Source organism: Humulus lupulus, chromosome 1 (genome assembly GCF_963169125.1).
Source record: "Humulus lupulus chromosome 1, drHumLupu1.1, whole genome shotgun sequence".
Lineage (NCBI taxonomy): Eukaryota > Viridiplantae > Streptophyta > Magnoliopsida > Rosales > Cannabaceae > Humulus > Humulus lupulus.
This window is the reverse complement of record NC_084793.1, coordinates 12,879,159-12,894,460: the sequence shown is the minus strand read 5'-3', so window position 1 is coordinate 12,894,460 and position 15,302 is coordinate 12,879,159. Positions and strand designations below refer to the sequence as shown.

At 38.2% G+C, this 15,302-nt stretch overlaps 2 protein-coding genes across 2 annotated transcripts; both read left to right on the top strand.

Annotated features, from left to right (window-relative positions):
* The first annotated feature begins 1,963 nt into the window (after window positions 1-1,963).
* LOC133781626 (protein ALP1-like) lies at window positions 1,964-3,535 on the top strand. Its single transcript, XM_062220713.1, has 4 exons — window positions 1,964-1,984; window positions 2,083-2,610; window positions 2,704-2,932; window positions 3,012-3,535. The coding sequence occupies exons 1-4, from the start codon at window positions 1,964-1,966 to the stop codon at window positions 3,533-3,535; spliced, it is 1,302 nt and encodes a 433-aa protein (XP_062076697.1).
* A 1,834-nt stretch (window positions 3,536-5,369) lies between these two features.
* LOC133781542 (glutathione S-transferase T3-like) lies at window positions 5,370-6,068 on the top strand. The gene is made up of 2 exons (XM_062220610.1): window positions 5,370-5,692; window positions 5,780-6,068. Exons 1-2 carry the CDS (start codon window positions 5,370-5,372, stop codon window positions 6,066-6,068), a joined length of 612 nt encoding a protein of 203 aa, XP_062076594.1.
* The last annotated feature ends 9,234 nt before the right edge of the window (window positions 6,069-15,302 follow it).

Sequence of the window (15,302 nt, the reverse complement as noted above, 5' to 3'; positions counted from 1 at the left end):
TTCATTGGAAAAAAAAAAGAGAATGAAGTTTGTACTTTATTTGAACGAGGTGATGAGTTAATTTTTTTATTTTTTATTTTGTGATGAATTCTGTTGAATTTATTGAAAGACAAACTTTTCAATTTAAGAAAGGAATATAAGGAATAATAGACACGTTGTCATGTATGGTGTGCAAACCATTTTTTAATTTTTTCTCAGGAAATATTAAAATGGGTGGTGCTGATAAAAGTATTGTTATATAAATTGTTTTCTTTTAGGAATTTGACTGTGAAATAAATCTATAACAGGATCAAAATTAAAAAAGAGAATGGAAAACCTTATGAAAAATATTGGCGACAATCTTAAGTTGACAGATTGGCAGCCAACAATATTAATTAGTTGACATTTTGATTTCTAGTTTGGAGTGAAACATCTGGAAGTAGGCCATTGCTGTTGAGGCCGAAACAAAATAAAATTTCTTGCCTTTTATTTTTACTTTCTGTTTTGATTCATAAGTTTAGTTCTCTTGTTTTGCTTAATCTTTATAGTGTTCTGTTTTGTGTTGAGTTTAGTATATTAGCATATATTCATGAATACCAATCTAAAAGTTTTGCATTCTTTTTTTTTATATCTTTTGTTTGAAGCAACAGCTGACCACAACACCATCACACCATTGTAGTCCCTTTACGCTCAACCTGCATCATCTAAGGTGAGCTCTATCTCTCCCTCTCTCTACTTTCTTTACATCTCTGGAATTCTTTGATTTGAATGTTTGATTTTGAAAACTTGGGCTATTAAATTTAAAAGAAGCATTATTTATGAAGACATAGATTGTGATAGTTAAAATTATGATTAGATGGATGAGAAGAATGTAGACATTGACGATCATGCTTCTTGGCCTGAGGCTATTGAATCACATTTTATTAGTCTTCTATATGAAGAAGCCAAAAAAGGATTACAAACAACAATCTTGGACAAAAAAGGATGGCTGAAAATAGAAAATGCCTCAATTCTTTTTTGGAAAGAATTCTTTTGGAAAGAGATATAAAATGCCTCAATTGAAATCCAAATTCAATCGGTTAAGAAAGGCACATCGTGAATTTTCTCATCTTTTGGAACAAACTGGTATGGGATGGGATCCTCAAACAAATACTGTTACAGCAAATGATGATGTATGTGACACTTATCTAAATGTAATATACTTATATTATACGTGTGTTGTTGATTACTTGATTATTCTAAATTCATGTTACATTGTAACGTTATGTGTTTTTGGATTTTTGTAGAAATATCCAAATGCGAAAAGATTTTGAAAAAAAGGATTGCAACATTATGAGATGCTTGGAGAAATATTCAATAATACAACAGCCACTGGTGGGATGAGTTATGCCTACACTCAACTTCCGCCTTCTTCAGTTGAAGAACGCCAACAAGAGCGTCATTTTGTTGGAACTGAAGCACATGTTGATGTTGGTTTTGAATTTGATGGTGATAATTATGGAGAGGAGGAAGAAGTTACTGGTGTACGTCGTCGAGCTACTTCTGCTCCACCAGATGCACCAAAACCAGAAGAGAAAAAGAACAAAGGGGCCAATCCATCCATTGACCATGTGATGGAAGAACTTGCAAAAAGTATTTCTGCTAAGACTGAGGCATCACTAGTACAGAGTGAGACTATGCGTAAGTATTATGAATCGAGAGAAAGGAGAATTAGCGAGGAAACCAGCAATGTCACTAACTCTTACAATGTGGAAGATTGTCAAAACATTCTAGATGGTATTCCAAATCTGGATAACAAAATATACCTCAAAGCGTTGCAAGAGTTTGTAGCAACCCCAGAATGGCGTGGAATATTCATGAGAATGAATGAGGAGCGTCGTCGTGCTTATCTTGATTCGTTGATGGGGTGATTTAATATTGTTTATTTATTATGAGTTTGTCTGTCATGAACTACTAAACCATGAAGTTTACATTTTCTTAAATAATGTGTAATGAACTTAACTTGGTATTTATTGTCATGATTGAACTATCTTATGTGGTTCCTTGTTATTTCTTTAACCTTTGTGAATTTTCGAATTAAACTTTTATTATTGTCATAATTAGGTACCTAAGATGGATGATTCAGATGAGGAGTTTGAAATATTATTTGGTGATACTTCTCCTTCATCAAGCGATGAATTAATTGGTCAAGTTATCATGCTTAATCGATTACAAGAGATGCAAAAATCTCAACACATTAGACGACCACTATGCACTTCAAATATGTCTGGACGTCAATATTTACTTGAGCTGTTTAATGGACACCCTGATAGATTGTTTTACACAATTAGAATGGACATTAATACTTTTAGATCTTTATGTCGTCGATTAGTTGAAATGGAAGTCATAGAACATGATAGGGTAATTAGTGTTGAAAAAGCTGTTGTCATGTTTCTATGGATAGTTACACACAACCAACGAGTTAGAACTGCGGCTGAAAGATATCAACATTCAGGAGAAACTGTTTGTCGTCAATTTGGTAGAGTGCTAGATGCATTGTGTTATTTAGGAAATGAAGTAATAAGGCCTCTTGACTTTAACACTGTGCAAGCAGAAATTCAAAATAATTCAAAGTATTTCCCATGGTTTAAGGTAAATTTTATTTGTTAATTTTAATAATATACCAGTTATAATTCATATCAATTTAATTGATGTTGGTAATGGTTTATCTAATTTGTTCTGTAGGATTGTGTTGGAGCAATTGATGGTACTCATGTAAGTGTAGTTGCACCAACTCTAAAACAACTTGCATTTAGAGGAAGAAAAGTAGATGTAACACAAAATGTAATGGTTGCATGCTCCTTTAATATGATGTTTACTTATGTCTACGCTGGATGGGAAGGAACAGCCAATGATTCCCGAGTGCTTCTTGATGCAATGAGAAAAGATGATAACTTCCCTATGCCACCACAAGGTATTAAAATAAACTAATTTTGATACATTATAATTTTCTTTAAAATGTTCTTATATATTAATAATTTCTTTTAATATAGGAAAATACTATGTTGTTGATTCTGGTTATCCAAATATGCCTGGGTTTCTAGCACCATATCATGGTAAACGTTATCACTTGCGTCGTTTTAGAGGAAGAGGGAACCATCCTAGAGGTGCGATGGAGTTATTCAATTATAGACACTCATCATTGCGTAATGTGATTGAACGTTGTTTTGGACTTCTAAAAGCTAGGTTTCCAATTTTGAAGTCAATGCCTCCATACTTGCTTGGAAAGCAACGTCGAATACCAATAGCATGTTGTGTTATCCATAACTGGATTAGAATGCATTCTATTAATAATAAAATGTTTGAACAATATTCAGTTGATGCCAGAACTGTAGAAGATATTGAAGGAACTGAAAGCCAATCTAATACAACAAATGAAAACCAACAAGAAGGAGATGGAGCAGGAATTTCCGAGACACCAGAGTTGAATTTCAGTCAAGCTTATATGGCCCAGATGGAAAATGTTAGAGATGACATTGCTGGACAAATGTGGCTTAGTTATAACAACAATACTTAAATAATTGAAAAAATGTAACTTTAATTTAGAAAAAAACCAAAATTAGTAACCATGCAATATTATTATGAATATAATCAATGTACTATTATTAAATTTTAATTTTGATTTATCAATATTATTAATTTTTACTTAATCAAGTTTATTTAAAATATCAAAATTATATATACAACCTATATATATAATACAATATTATTAATTTTGACTTAATCAAGTTTATTTAAAAAATCAAAATTTAATATAATACAACCTATATATATATAAAATATATAAAATTAAAATAATTTTCAGATTGAGGTGAACCAATCACATATTCTGTTTCTGTTATATTTTCAAATTTATTACCAATCACAGATTCAGTTTTTTAAAATTCAAAAATAATTTACAGATAGTGAACCAAACATATTTTCAGAAACATGTTTTCAATAACTAAATTCAGATTTTCATTTCAGAATCATAATTTTAGAAAACTCAGTTTTCTAATCACGAACCAATCAGCCCTTTAGTGTTGCATTTTGACATCTTAAGATCTTAAGGCGTGCAACAACACGTGAGGTGGCACCTTATGATTGGTTAACGATACATCATAATACTTATTAAATTTAAATAAGTGGTACCCGATATTGCTAAGGGACACTAATAATACCCTTAGCAATTCTCTTCTAGTTAAGTATTTTAAAATTTTCATTTTTAAAATAAACGTTCAGTCCTCTATAAATTTTCAAATTAATAACATACTCCGAATTCGAGTTTCAAATTTCAAAAACACAAACATCAAATTGCATAAAAAGTTAAAGCAAAATATATTTTCAGCCATATTTTCACAAAAATTTAATCATATATTTTGTATTTAAAAATTGAAGGCCAAAAATTTTAAATTAGCTTTGAAAATGAGAAAAAAAAAAGAAAAAAAAAATTGATTGCTGAGTTATGGCTCCATTTTCGAAGGACACTGAAAAAAAAATTGGAGTCCACAAAAAACAAAAAGCAAAAATATTTCCAATCGCATATATTTTAATAAAATATTTTAAGAAAAATATTATTTCACTCTTAAAATTAAATCATTCTGTAACTTTTTTCTATATAAAAAAAACTATAATTTTTTTATATAGAAAAATTTGAGGTTGTTAGAGCAACTTCAGTGCATAGAGAGATTGCTTTTCAAATTTGAAACAGTCGGTGTCTGACAGAGGCAACGGTTGCTATATATTTTTTTTAAAAAAAACTATAAATATTACATATGTATGTAAAATACAGCTAGCATACAATTATTATTACTGTTGATGTAAAAAAACGATCTAAATTATTATCGTTCTTAGCACACAATCTATTAAAAAAAAAAATCTATAAATACTTATCTATTTCATTCAATTTTCACACAATTTTATACATTCTTCTTTCAAATTATCAATATCACAAAATTTCTTTTCTTACCAATGGATTCCCAAAATTCTCCAAATACCAACACCCAAAATCCAAATTTTCAATATTCTCAAGTTTTTCAAATTTCATCATATTCACTACATACCAACCCCCAAAATTCAAATTTTCAATATTCTCATTTCAATCAAAATTTTCAAAATACTCCCTCTATCTAATTTTTTAATATTCTCATTTCAATCAAAATTTTCAAAATACTCCCTCTACTAATCCCAAAAATCCAAATTTTCAATATTATCAATTTAACCAAAGTTTTCCAAATTCTCAAAATGATCTCATATCCTCCTACCCTTTCCAAAATTTTGGCTCTTTTGAGACGCCCCAACAAGCTCCATTCTTCACACCAACAAATTCACTACCATATGCCTTTCATATACCTTCCCTACACCAATCCGAAATGGTTTCAAGAAATTACAGGCCAAGTATGGAAAAGTCTAGTATTGATTTGAATCGTGAAACATCATCAACATCTGTCTCTGAAACCCAACCTGAACATGGTGTTGAAGGATTGAAAAATGTAGTTCTACACAATGAAGATGAATCAAGGCATAAAGGTAAAGTCAAATGGAGCAAGGAAGCCAATATACTTCTGATAAGTGGATGGCTTAATACATCTAAGGATGTCATTGTGGGGAATGACCAAACTTCTACACATTTTTGGGCTCGGATCGCAGAATACTACAACACCAACCAAAAAGGCGAGCAAGCAAGAACTGGAAGGCAATGCAAAGATCATTGGAACAAGATGAATTAAAAGGTGGCACGTTTCAATGGGTGTTATAAACGAGTACAACATGCACATCACAGTGGTTGGTCTGATGAGCAAATTCTTGATAATGCACATCAATTGTACAAATATGAAAATAGCAACTCAAATTTTCTGCTTGTGAATTGTTGGAGATTGCTAAAGGATGAGCCGAAATGGAATACAATGTACCAACCAAAATGTGGTAAGAGAACAAAGGTGTCAGAATCAGGGACATTTACTTCTTCTTCCAATGCAAACAGCAGTGATGATGAAGTATGTGAAGTGCGCCCTACTAGCCAAAAGGCAGCACAGAGAAAAGGGAAGGAAAAAAAAAGACACACATACTAGATTTATAGAAATAAAGTGAACGGAAAGCATTTGCATTGGAGAAATTGGTGGCGATAAAGGAGAAAAAGGCAGAAGATAATAGGATGACAAAATACATGGATTATCTCATCATGGACACGTCGCATATGACTCCTGAATAAAAGAAATATCATGAAAACTTGTGTACTTATATTAAGAATAATATCCTGAAGTTGTAATTGCTATGTATTTTTATCAACCGCATTATTATGTATTTTATTTTATTTAAATAAATTATCCTTTATGTTATCCCCAAAAATTGGAGTTTGATGACGTGGCAATCAGAAGTGACAAGTGGCAATACATGGTCCGTAAACGACACATTAATAGTCAATAAATGTATTGGCTCTTCAGAGTTGTGATAAAGTGATCTGACCGACCTGGTAGAGTTTCTGTCAGTCCGATAAGGATTTTTGACTGACCAGTCAAGTGTCATGACCGACCAGTCAGGTGTCATGATTAACCAGTGAGGTACCTGTCCGACCAGTCGGGTGTTTGGCCGACCAGTCAGTCATTTTGGCTGACCGGTCATCTGTTTTGGCCGACCAGTCAGCCCGTTTTGCTAGACCAGAAATGTGTCATGAAGTGTGCTAGAGGTGTGATTTGCCGACGAGAGGTGTTTGCCTATGTCCTCAGTAACAGCTTCAACCTGAATCATTCTCAACTGCCGCGGGAATCTCTCAAATATCCCGAAATAATAGCCATATTGTTGTAATATTAGATTTATTTATATTTTATTAATTAAAGTCTGTTGGAAGAACAAATGACCCGGTCAAAGGGAATATCTGATGTACGATCCATGAGCCTATAAATAAATGGCTCATGGCATCATTTTAGGGATTTGATCTTTTTAGACTGAGAAAACTCTCTCGTTTTGAGATTTTGGGGACTGTTACTTGGGGCATTCTTGGGGCATTTTCTGAGAGGTTAGAGAGATAAACCTTGTATTCTCTAGAGAGAGAAACTCTATATTTTTCTACTTGCACTTAAGAAACTCAGTTGACTCAAGTTCATCTGATCTTAAGTGTAGGCTAAATATATCACAACTCCAAGTGGATTAGGCTATTACCAACAAATTGGGGCTGAACCACTATAAAATTATCTGTGTCGTATTTTTCTCTTGAAGGTTCATTGTAGTTTTGACGTCTACTCGTCGTTGGCCAAAATCGTGGTCAACATTTTGGTGCTTTCATTGAGAGCCTGAAGAGAAGAAACACACGACTATCGTATCAAGATGGCGCCCAAGAATACCAGTGTGGCATCCAAAAAGTCAGGCACGTCAAAAGAGCCTGCTAGATCAGAAGGTCCTGGACCGCAGAACCCAGAGACTGAGCCCAGGGTCTTTCTCGAGGAGACCACTCCAGAAGTTGAACAACTCCAGGAAGCAATAGGTGCTTTCCAAGAGGAGATGGTGCAATTCAATGCTCGGCAGGAGTCTTTTGCTGAAGAGATGGCCAAGCAGAGAGCTGTGTTAGAGCAGCAAAGGCGCGATATGGAGGCCAGAAGCGAAGAGCTCAGACAGCGACAAGAGGTAGTCGACCGGAGACATCATGAATCAGCACTTGCTATAGAAGCGGCTACCCAATTGGCCCAAGCCAATGCTCAAATCGCGGCACAAGCAGCCACCTAGGGAGCAAGAAATAATAATGCTGGTTGGAAGACCATTGACAGAGCCAATTCTCGGGGACCGGACAGAAGCAGGAGTAACCCCCCTGGTCGGGAAGATGATGGGGACTGATCCAGAACTGCCTCGACGCAAAGGGAGCACTCTAGAACCCCCTCCAGGAGCCACCGATCAAAGACTTCTAGATCAGGGAGTCACCGATTGGGCAGTAAAAAGACTCCACCCAGGCATGATCAGACCAAGACTACTCGAGATAAGAGGACTTCACAATTCAAATATGGGCATGGTCGTGATGAGGCTGATAGTCATCACACCGACCAGTCAAAGGAAAAGGAGGGCAACGACCAACAAGGAGGAAAAGACTGCCCGGGGTGTACCGAAAGGCCTCCACTGCACCCCGGCCAGCAGCGTAGTGGGAGAGCACAAGTCCCGCGTAGTAAGCCCTCTGAAAAATAAAAAAGTACGGTGTTCGATCGGACAGGAGAGCATGCTTCCCGGAAGGATCTGAGGGACGTTATCACCAACAAGAGGAGGACCGTCCCGGTCGAAGGGCAAAATCTGAACCGCCCTGCCAGTCAAGTAGAAATACTTGACAACAGTGCACCAGATGGTAATGCCCGGCCAGGCGGTCAAGACCTTGGAACTTCATCAGTTACACCAGCCATCCAAGCCCAGCTTGACGTGCTAACAGCTGCAGTGCAAGGTTTGTCAAAACGACCTTCCGGGATAGATGCGATAGACCACCAGAGTGGTAGCCCATTTTGTGCCCGGATTAGAGCAGCCCAGCCGCCGGCAAAATATAAAGCATCGGTTCTGCTAGTATATACAGAAAAGGCAGATCCCATCAGACATGTTGGGAAATTTGAGGACCAGATGGAATTGCTCGGAGTAAGTGACGATTATCGGTGTAGAGTTTTCCCGACGACATTATCGGATACTGCCCAGGAATGGTATTGGAAGTTTAAGCCGAACTCCATTACCTCTTGGGAAGCATTCAGGAAGGAGTTTTGTAGACAATTCAACACTGCCCGGACTCCACCAGTTTATGCCAACCACTTGGCAGATATCAAACAAGGAAAAGATGAGTCTTTAAAGAATTATATACAGAGATTCATGAGAGAAGCCAATAGAGCAATTGCTGTAGGAGACGAGGGGAAGATGGTTGCAATATCCGCTAGGATAACTTATCGGAGCCCTTTGTGGGATAGCATGTTGGGGTTTTATGCCCTAATTAAAGCTCAAATTCTTTGTAATCTCATTTTATTATCAATAAAAGAATAGAAATCATTTTTTGACTCGGTCAATCACTTTGCTCACATGTTTTATTTTCATGATTATTTGTTTAATATAAACTTCTATTAAATCCCGAGCATATAGCTAATCTTATTTATAGTGACGTAATCACAGTGGAATATAAATATGATTATATGTTCAAAATAAGTTAGTCCTAAGATTAGTCAGTGCCCAGGATTTACACTGACTTGTCAATCTACGATATGATCTACTTACACATTGTAGTGTTATGTTCTTTCCAGAACATTAGCAAAGTAGATAAGATCAGATGTATTTGTTACATCGGATTGGACCGATATTGACTGTTGATAAGATAAGTAAACATACCGTTATTATCTATTCTAGTCATATCATATACTTGACCACAGGTCAATTCAATCTCAATTCTGAGTGGTTAGTATTCTAATTGATTGTATTATTTGAGTTCTTTGACTTGTTCGTTACCAGCTTACCCTACGGACTAGCTCATACTTACATCTTGGGAACTCAGTAGTATAATTGAGTGGGAGTGTTAATCATAGATATGAACATCTATAGCTTCTGATGAGGAAGTGAAACGATGGTTTCCTTTTAGTTTGGTTCAAGGTGTTAAATGATAGAGATCTCATTTCAGTAATTAAATTAGTTTACCGAAATATCATTTACAAGGAACTAAGTGTTTTAAGGATAAAATACAATGAGGGGTAAAACGATATTTTAGTCCTATCTCATTGTAGACCGTTTATAGAGGATTGAGTGACAATTATGGTTGTAACAATGGATAATTAATAGCGTATCTATATTTGTTATAGAACATTCTATGAATTCAAGAGTGCAATTTCAAGTCTATAGTGGAGTCACGAGGAATTAATAAGTTAGTAAATTTATTTGTTAGATTTATGATAACTTATTGGAGCTTGATTTCATAGGCCCATGGTCCCCATTGTACCTTGGATAAAATCATCTAGATAGTCTCAATTAATTGATTTAATCATCAATTAGAATTATCAAAGTTGACCAGGTCAATTTTGGATAGTTTCACAGAGTTGTGTAATTTTGAGAAGAAAAGAGAAATTATGGCAGATTTATTAATTAAGATAAATTGGTGTCTAAATTAATAAATAAGTTTAAATTAAGGTTCAAATTATAAATAATTAATTTGATAAAGGATTTAAATAATTATTTAATTAATTAAATCAATAGAAAATAATACAGGCCTTGATTTTAAGTCCAATGGGCTTATAATCAAATGAGAAATTTTACGGGCCTATAGCCCATGATAATTTCGACCTAGGGCTTCAAAATGGCTATTATTTTATTGATTTTTTAATTAAATTAAATGGCCTAATTGAGTCTATAAAATGAGTGCTTAGAGAGAAGTCAAAACAGAAGTTTGAGAAGTCACAAGTCAGATTTTTTGATAGTTTTATATTATCTCTAAACACAAGTCCTTTTCTAAGCCACTTTGTTATTTTCTCTTCTTCTCTCTATATCTATCTCATGTGTTGAGAATTGTCCACACTAGTCTAGGTGGTTCTAAGGATACATTGGAATATTGTGAAGAAAATAGAAGATCGGTTCAGTTTCTTGATAATACTCTGCGACAGAAAGGATACAAAAGTTAGAGAAACTGAAGGAAGGACTCTTAATTCCGCTGCGTATACTGTAAGTATTCTATTCTTTGTTTCTCTTTGAATTCAATTTTAGAAACATGTTTTAGGCTTTCTCGTATTAATTTATTTAATATTAGATATACATAAAAATAAATAAAGATCCTGTATAAGCTTTTCCAACAAGAAGCTCCTTCTCTTGTGCAGTGTACGCCTCTCCACCTCCGTGAGTTTGCGACTTTCATAAGCTACGGGGTGGCCCTCTTGTACAAGCACCCCTCCCAAAGCATAATCAGACGCGTCTGTCTACACTTCGAAGGGCCTATCAACATCTGGTAAGGCGAGGACAGGATCTCGCATCATGGCTTCCTTCAAACTCTTAAATGCTTTAACACACCTATCGGTCCACGTCCAAGTTACACCCTTCTTCAACAACTCGGTCAAGGGTGCCGCCCTTCTTGAATAGCCTTCCACAAATCTTCGATAATAGTTGGCTAAACCAAGGAAAGAGCGTAATTCCTTCAAATTGGTGGGGGCCTTCCATTCTTGAATGGCCCGCACCTTCTCTAGATCCATGCGGATCCGACCACGTTCTACTATGTGGCCTAGGAACTTGATTCTCTCTCATGCGAAGGAGCATTTCTCTCGCTTCACATAGATTTGGTTCTCTCTCAATTTCTAAAACACTTGAGATAAGTGTCGTTGATGTTCTTCTATTGTGGAGCTATAGACCACAATGTCATCCAAGTAGACTACCACGAACTTGTCTAGGTATTCCTGGAAAACTTGGTTCATCAACGTACAGAATGTGGCCGGTGTGTTTGTCAACCCAAACGGCATGACTCGGAACTCGTATGCTCCATATCGAGTCACACACGTTGTCTTCGGCTCATCCCCTTCTGCTATCCGCACTTGATAGTAGCCTGATCTCAAGTCCAGTTTCGTAAAGAATTTCGCTCCACTCAACTGGTCGAATAAGTCGGCGATCAAGGGGATGAGGTACGTATTACGCACTGTCACCTTATTGAGAGCCCGATAATCATTACATAGTCTCATGCTCCCGTCGTGCTTTTTCTAAAATAGCACGGGTGCACCATATGGTGCCTTCGATGGTCTGATGAAGACTGCCTCTAGTAAATCCTTCAACTGCTTCCTCAGTTCTGCTAGTTCAGGGGGTGCCATCCTATAGGCCGCCTTTGCAGGTGGTTTGGCTCCCGGCACCAGCTCAATCTGGTGATCAATCCCTCTTCTAGGTGGTAAGGCTCTAGGGAGTTGGTTCGGCATAACATCCCCATACTTCTTCAAGACCATTCGAATTTCTGGTGCGATGACTTCATCCACCGTATCCTTGTATATTGTGGGTAGGATAATATACGTGGGGTCTTGTCTTCTCACGCCTTTCTTCAATTGTAAGGTTGACAGCAGCTTGGTTTCTGGGGGCTGCTCTACTTTAGCAGGCACCACTGTAGGTGTCTCCCCCATTATGAGTAAGCTTCCCGTAGCTGGGATGGGAATGGCTCCCTTTTTCGTAAGGAAGTCCATACCCAATATCACATTAAAGTCATCCATTCGCACGAACACCAAGTCAGTCTGCCCCTCCCACGAGCCGATCTTCATGTTCACCTTTTTAGCCACACCGGTTGTGGCCAAGGCTTCTGAGTTAACCGCTTTCATGCGGCCATGGTCCTTCTCCCATTTCAGTCCCAGACGTTTAGCTTCAATCTCCGAAATGAAGTTGTGAGTGGCGCCCGTGTCGATCATCACACTTCCGGCCATCCTACCGTTTAGAGCGGCGTCCACATACATTAGTCCCTTTTCGGGGGTCTTCTTCACTTTCGCACCGTGTTTCTTGAGAGCATTCAGCATCCGGAGGGCACCCATGTGCGTATACTCCTCCTCCTCCTCTTCATTGGTTTGTTCTCCTTGAGAAAATGTCACCTGAATGGCACTCATCTTGGATCTGTGAGGACACTCTGTCGACTTATGAGGTCCGGTACAGATCCAACATGTAAGAGGCTTCTTGAATGGGGGTTACTACCTTTGCTAGGAGAGTTAGACTCCACACTTCTTTTCTCTCCTCCCCCCCTCTTGCTTTGCCAAGACTTCCCAAACTTTTTACTCCCAACATTACTTCCACTAGTCGACAGATTGGTCTTCTTGGATTGAATGTTCCCTAATGAGTAATCAGTCAGTCGTTCGGCAGCAGCTTGAGTAGTGGCTAGGTCAGCCACTCGTTGTCTCTCGAGCTCTTGCTTTGCCCAAGGCTTCAGACCTTCTAAGAACGTGAAGAGTTTGTCCACTTCGGACATGTCCTTGATATCCAACATCAACCCAAAGAATTTCTTCACGTATTCTCGGATTGTTCCGGTGCGCTTCAGCTCTCTCAAATGGCGTCGAGCTATGTAGGCAACATTCTCGGGGAGAAACTGCGTCTTCAACTCACTCTTGAGATCTTCCCATGTTGTTATGGTGCATCTGCCGTTATGAATATCAACGTACTTCCTCCTCCACCACACTTTGGCATCTGCAGACAAGTACATCGTTGCCATGGCGACCTTGCCATCCTCTGATTCCGCTCTCACGGCTCTAAAGTAATGCTCCATATCAAAGAGGAAGTTCTCTAAGTCCTTCGCGTCTCTAGCCCCCCCATAGGGCCTCGGCTCAAGGACTTTTACTCTCCCATATTCCATGCCAATGGGTCCAGTTGCAGGCTGATTCCCAACTACCCTCATGGTGAGGTTCAGCTTGGTGTTCATCTCCAACATTTCATCCTTCATTGCCTCAACTGACTCCCTACAATTCTCTACAAGGTCATTTAATGCTTCTTGTAGGTCCTTCACCGCTCGTTCCACTGCCTCAAACCCTCGGAGGAGTATTGGATGTGCTTGAAAGGTTTTCTCTCCGCTCGATTACCGTTATGCGGGCTAGTAGATTGGTCGTATCCCGCTCCAACGCAGCCACGCGGTTTAGTGCGTTAGTCGTCTCCGGTTCTAGCCTGACAGAGCCAAGATCTCTGACTCTTTCGTCCAGGCCATCTAGCTCTCCAACGCGCCTCTCCAGCGCTTCAATCCTTTGAGTGTTGCTCACCATCCTGCAGGGTCACCAAGCTTTCTCAAACTTAGCTCTGATACCAACTGTCACGGGCCGCCAACTTCGATACTCAAATCGACGGAATGTGCGACACTTGTTAGCGCTCTTAGCTAGCAAGTCAGCCTAGAATTCACACCTGCGGCAAGCAAACTCAATGGTTAGCCACGTCACAAGTCTCATACAAGTAAGGGCAATTATGAAGCGGGAGCAAGCACGAGGAAAGCATTCCAGAGACAACATCCCACACAACAATCAGAGTATACAACACAGTCAAGTGGCATCAATGGCCCAACGAAGGTAATAAACAAGCAACACATAGACCGTAAAGAAAGCATACACAAAGGGACATGGCAAAGCATCGTTTTATTCATATAAGGCCTTGATAGGGCAAGGGAGTACACAGCTTAAGCCCCTATCTGCTGGTGGCCATGGTGTTTCCTTAAGTCACCAAATCACCCCGCCCCCCACCCTAAGGAGCTTTCTAAGGAAATGAAGTCTTCCCAGGAACATATATGATTTTTGTCTGGGAGACATATACATAATTACAAAAGTGCCATTCCCTACCCCTGAGGTTACTTGGTGCAAGACTTGACTAATGAACAAGCACCAAGGCATGCTCATACATACAAAATGGCCCCTTGGAGATGTGCCATGACGCAGCACGTCACACTGCGCAACTTGTCCGCGTCCCAGCCGAGCTGCATCCGAGCCCCCTACCAGCAGCCTAGCCCTTCAGCTCTCCTTCTGCCTTGACTCGTGTCCAGACCCAGCCAACTTCTCCCAAGCTTCTAGCGGCCCAAAGGCAGCTCCCACCCCAGCGGTCCAACAATCCCAACAAACCCTGCGAGCCTCCAGCCTCTCCTTTTGCGTTAACCAGGTCAACTCGCATTCCTCCAGCCAATCAAGCGTCGCCACATCAATATTTCAGCTGCCTTTTTGTCCCCCTCCTCACCAGCCGTGCCATGTGTCCTCCTGTCATTGGTTGTGGATTGGGTCAAACCCAGCTGCCATAAGAGCCACCAGCCCACTCCCATATGCATATTGGGCCTTGCAAATTTCTATTTTGAGCTTGAAAGCTCATTCGGTGTTTTAGAGAAAGATCAAATTGACCATTCACCAAAATAGCTAGGTTAATATTAATAATAAGATTTGATTTTTCAAAATCATATTTTATTATTAATATTTCAGATTTATTTTGTAAACCCCATTTTGTTGTTTAATTTCTTTTTAGTCATTTTCTCCCTCTATAAATAGGGACTTCTTCTTCACACTTAGTATGTAATTTTTAGAATAAAGAAACTATAGCAAAATTTCTACTCACTTTCTTCTTAGAATTTTGTGAGAATCATGAGCATAATGGCATAATCTTTCTAGGAAGGTTAGGGATGATTCCATATGCTAGTGATGTTATTTTGCTACTTTGATTTACTATGTTCTTAATATAAAATATTTGAGTTATTTATGTTCTTTCATCTCCATCTCTATTTTGTCATCTTTATTTACTTATGCTAATAGTATATAGGATTAGTCATGCTCTTTCTATGTGCTTCTAATTAGTAAAAGTAATATTAATACATAAGTTTATATCTAATCCTCTATTGCATTATTGCCCTTGGGTAT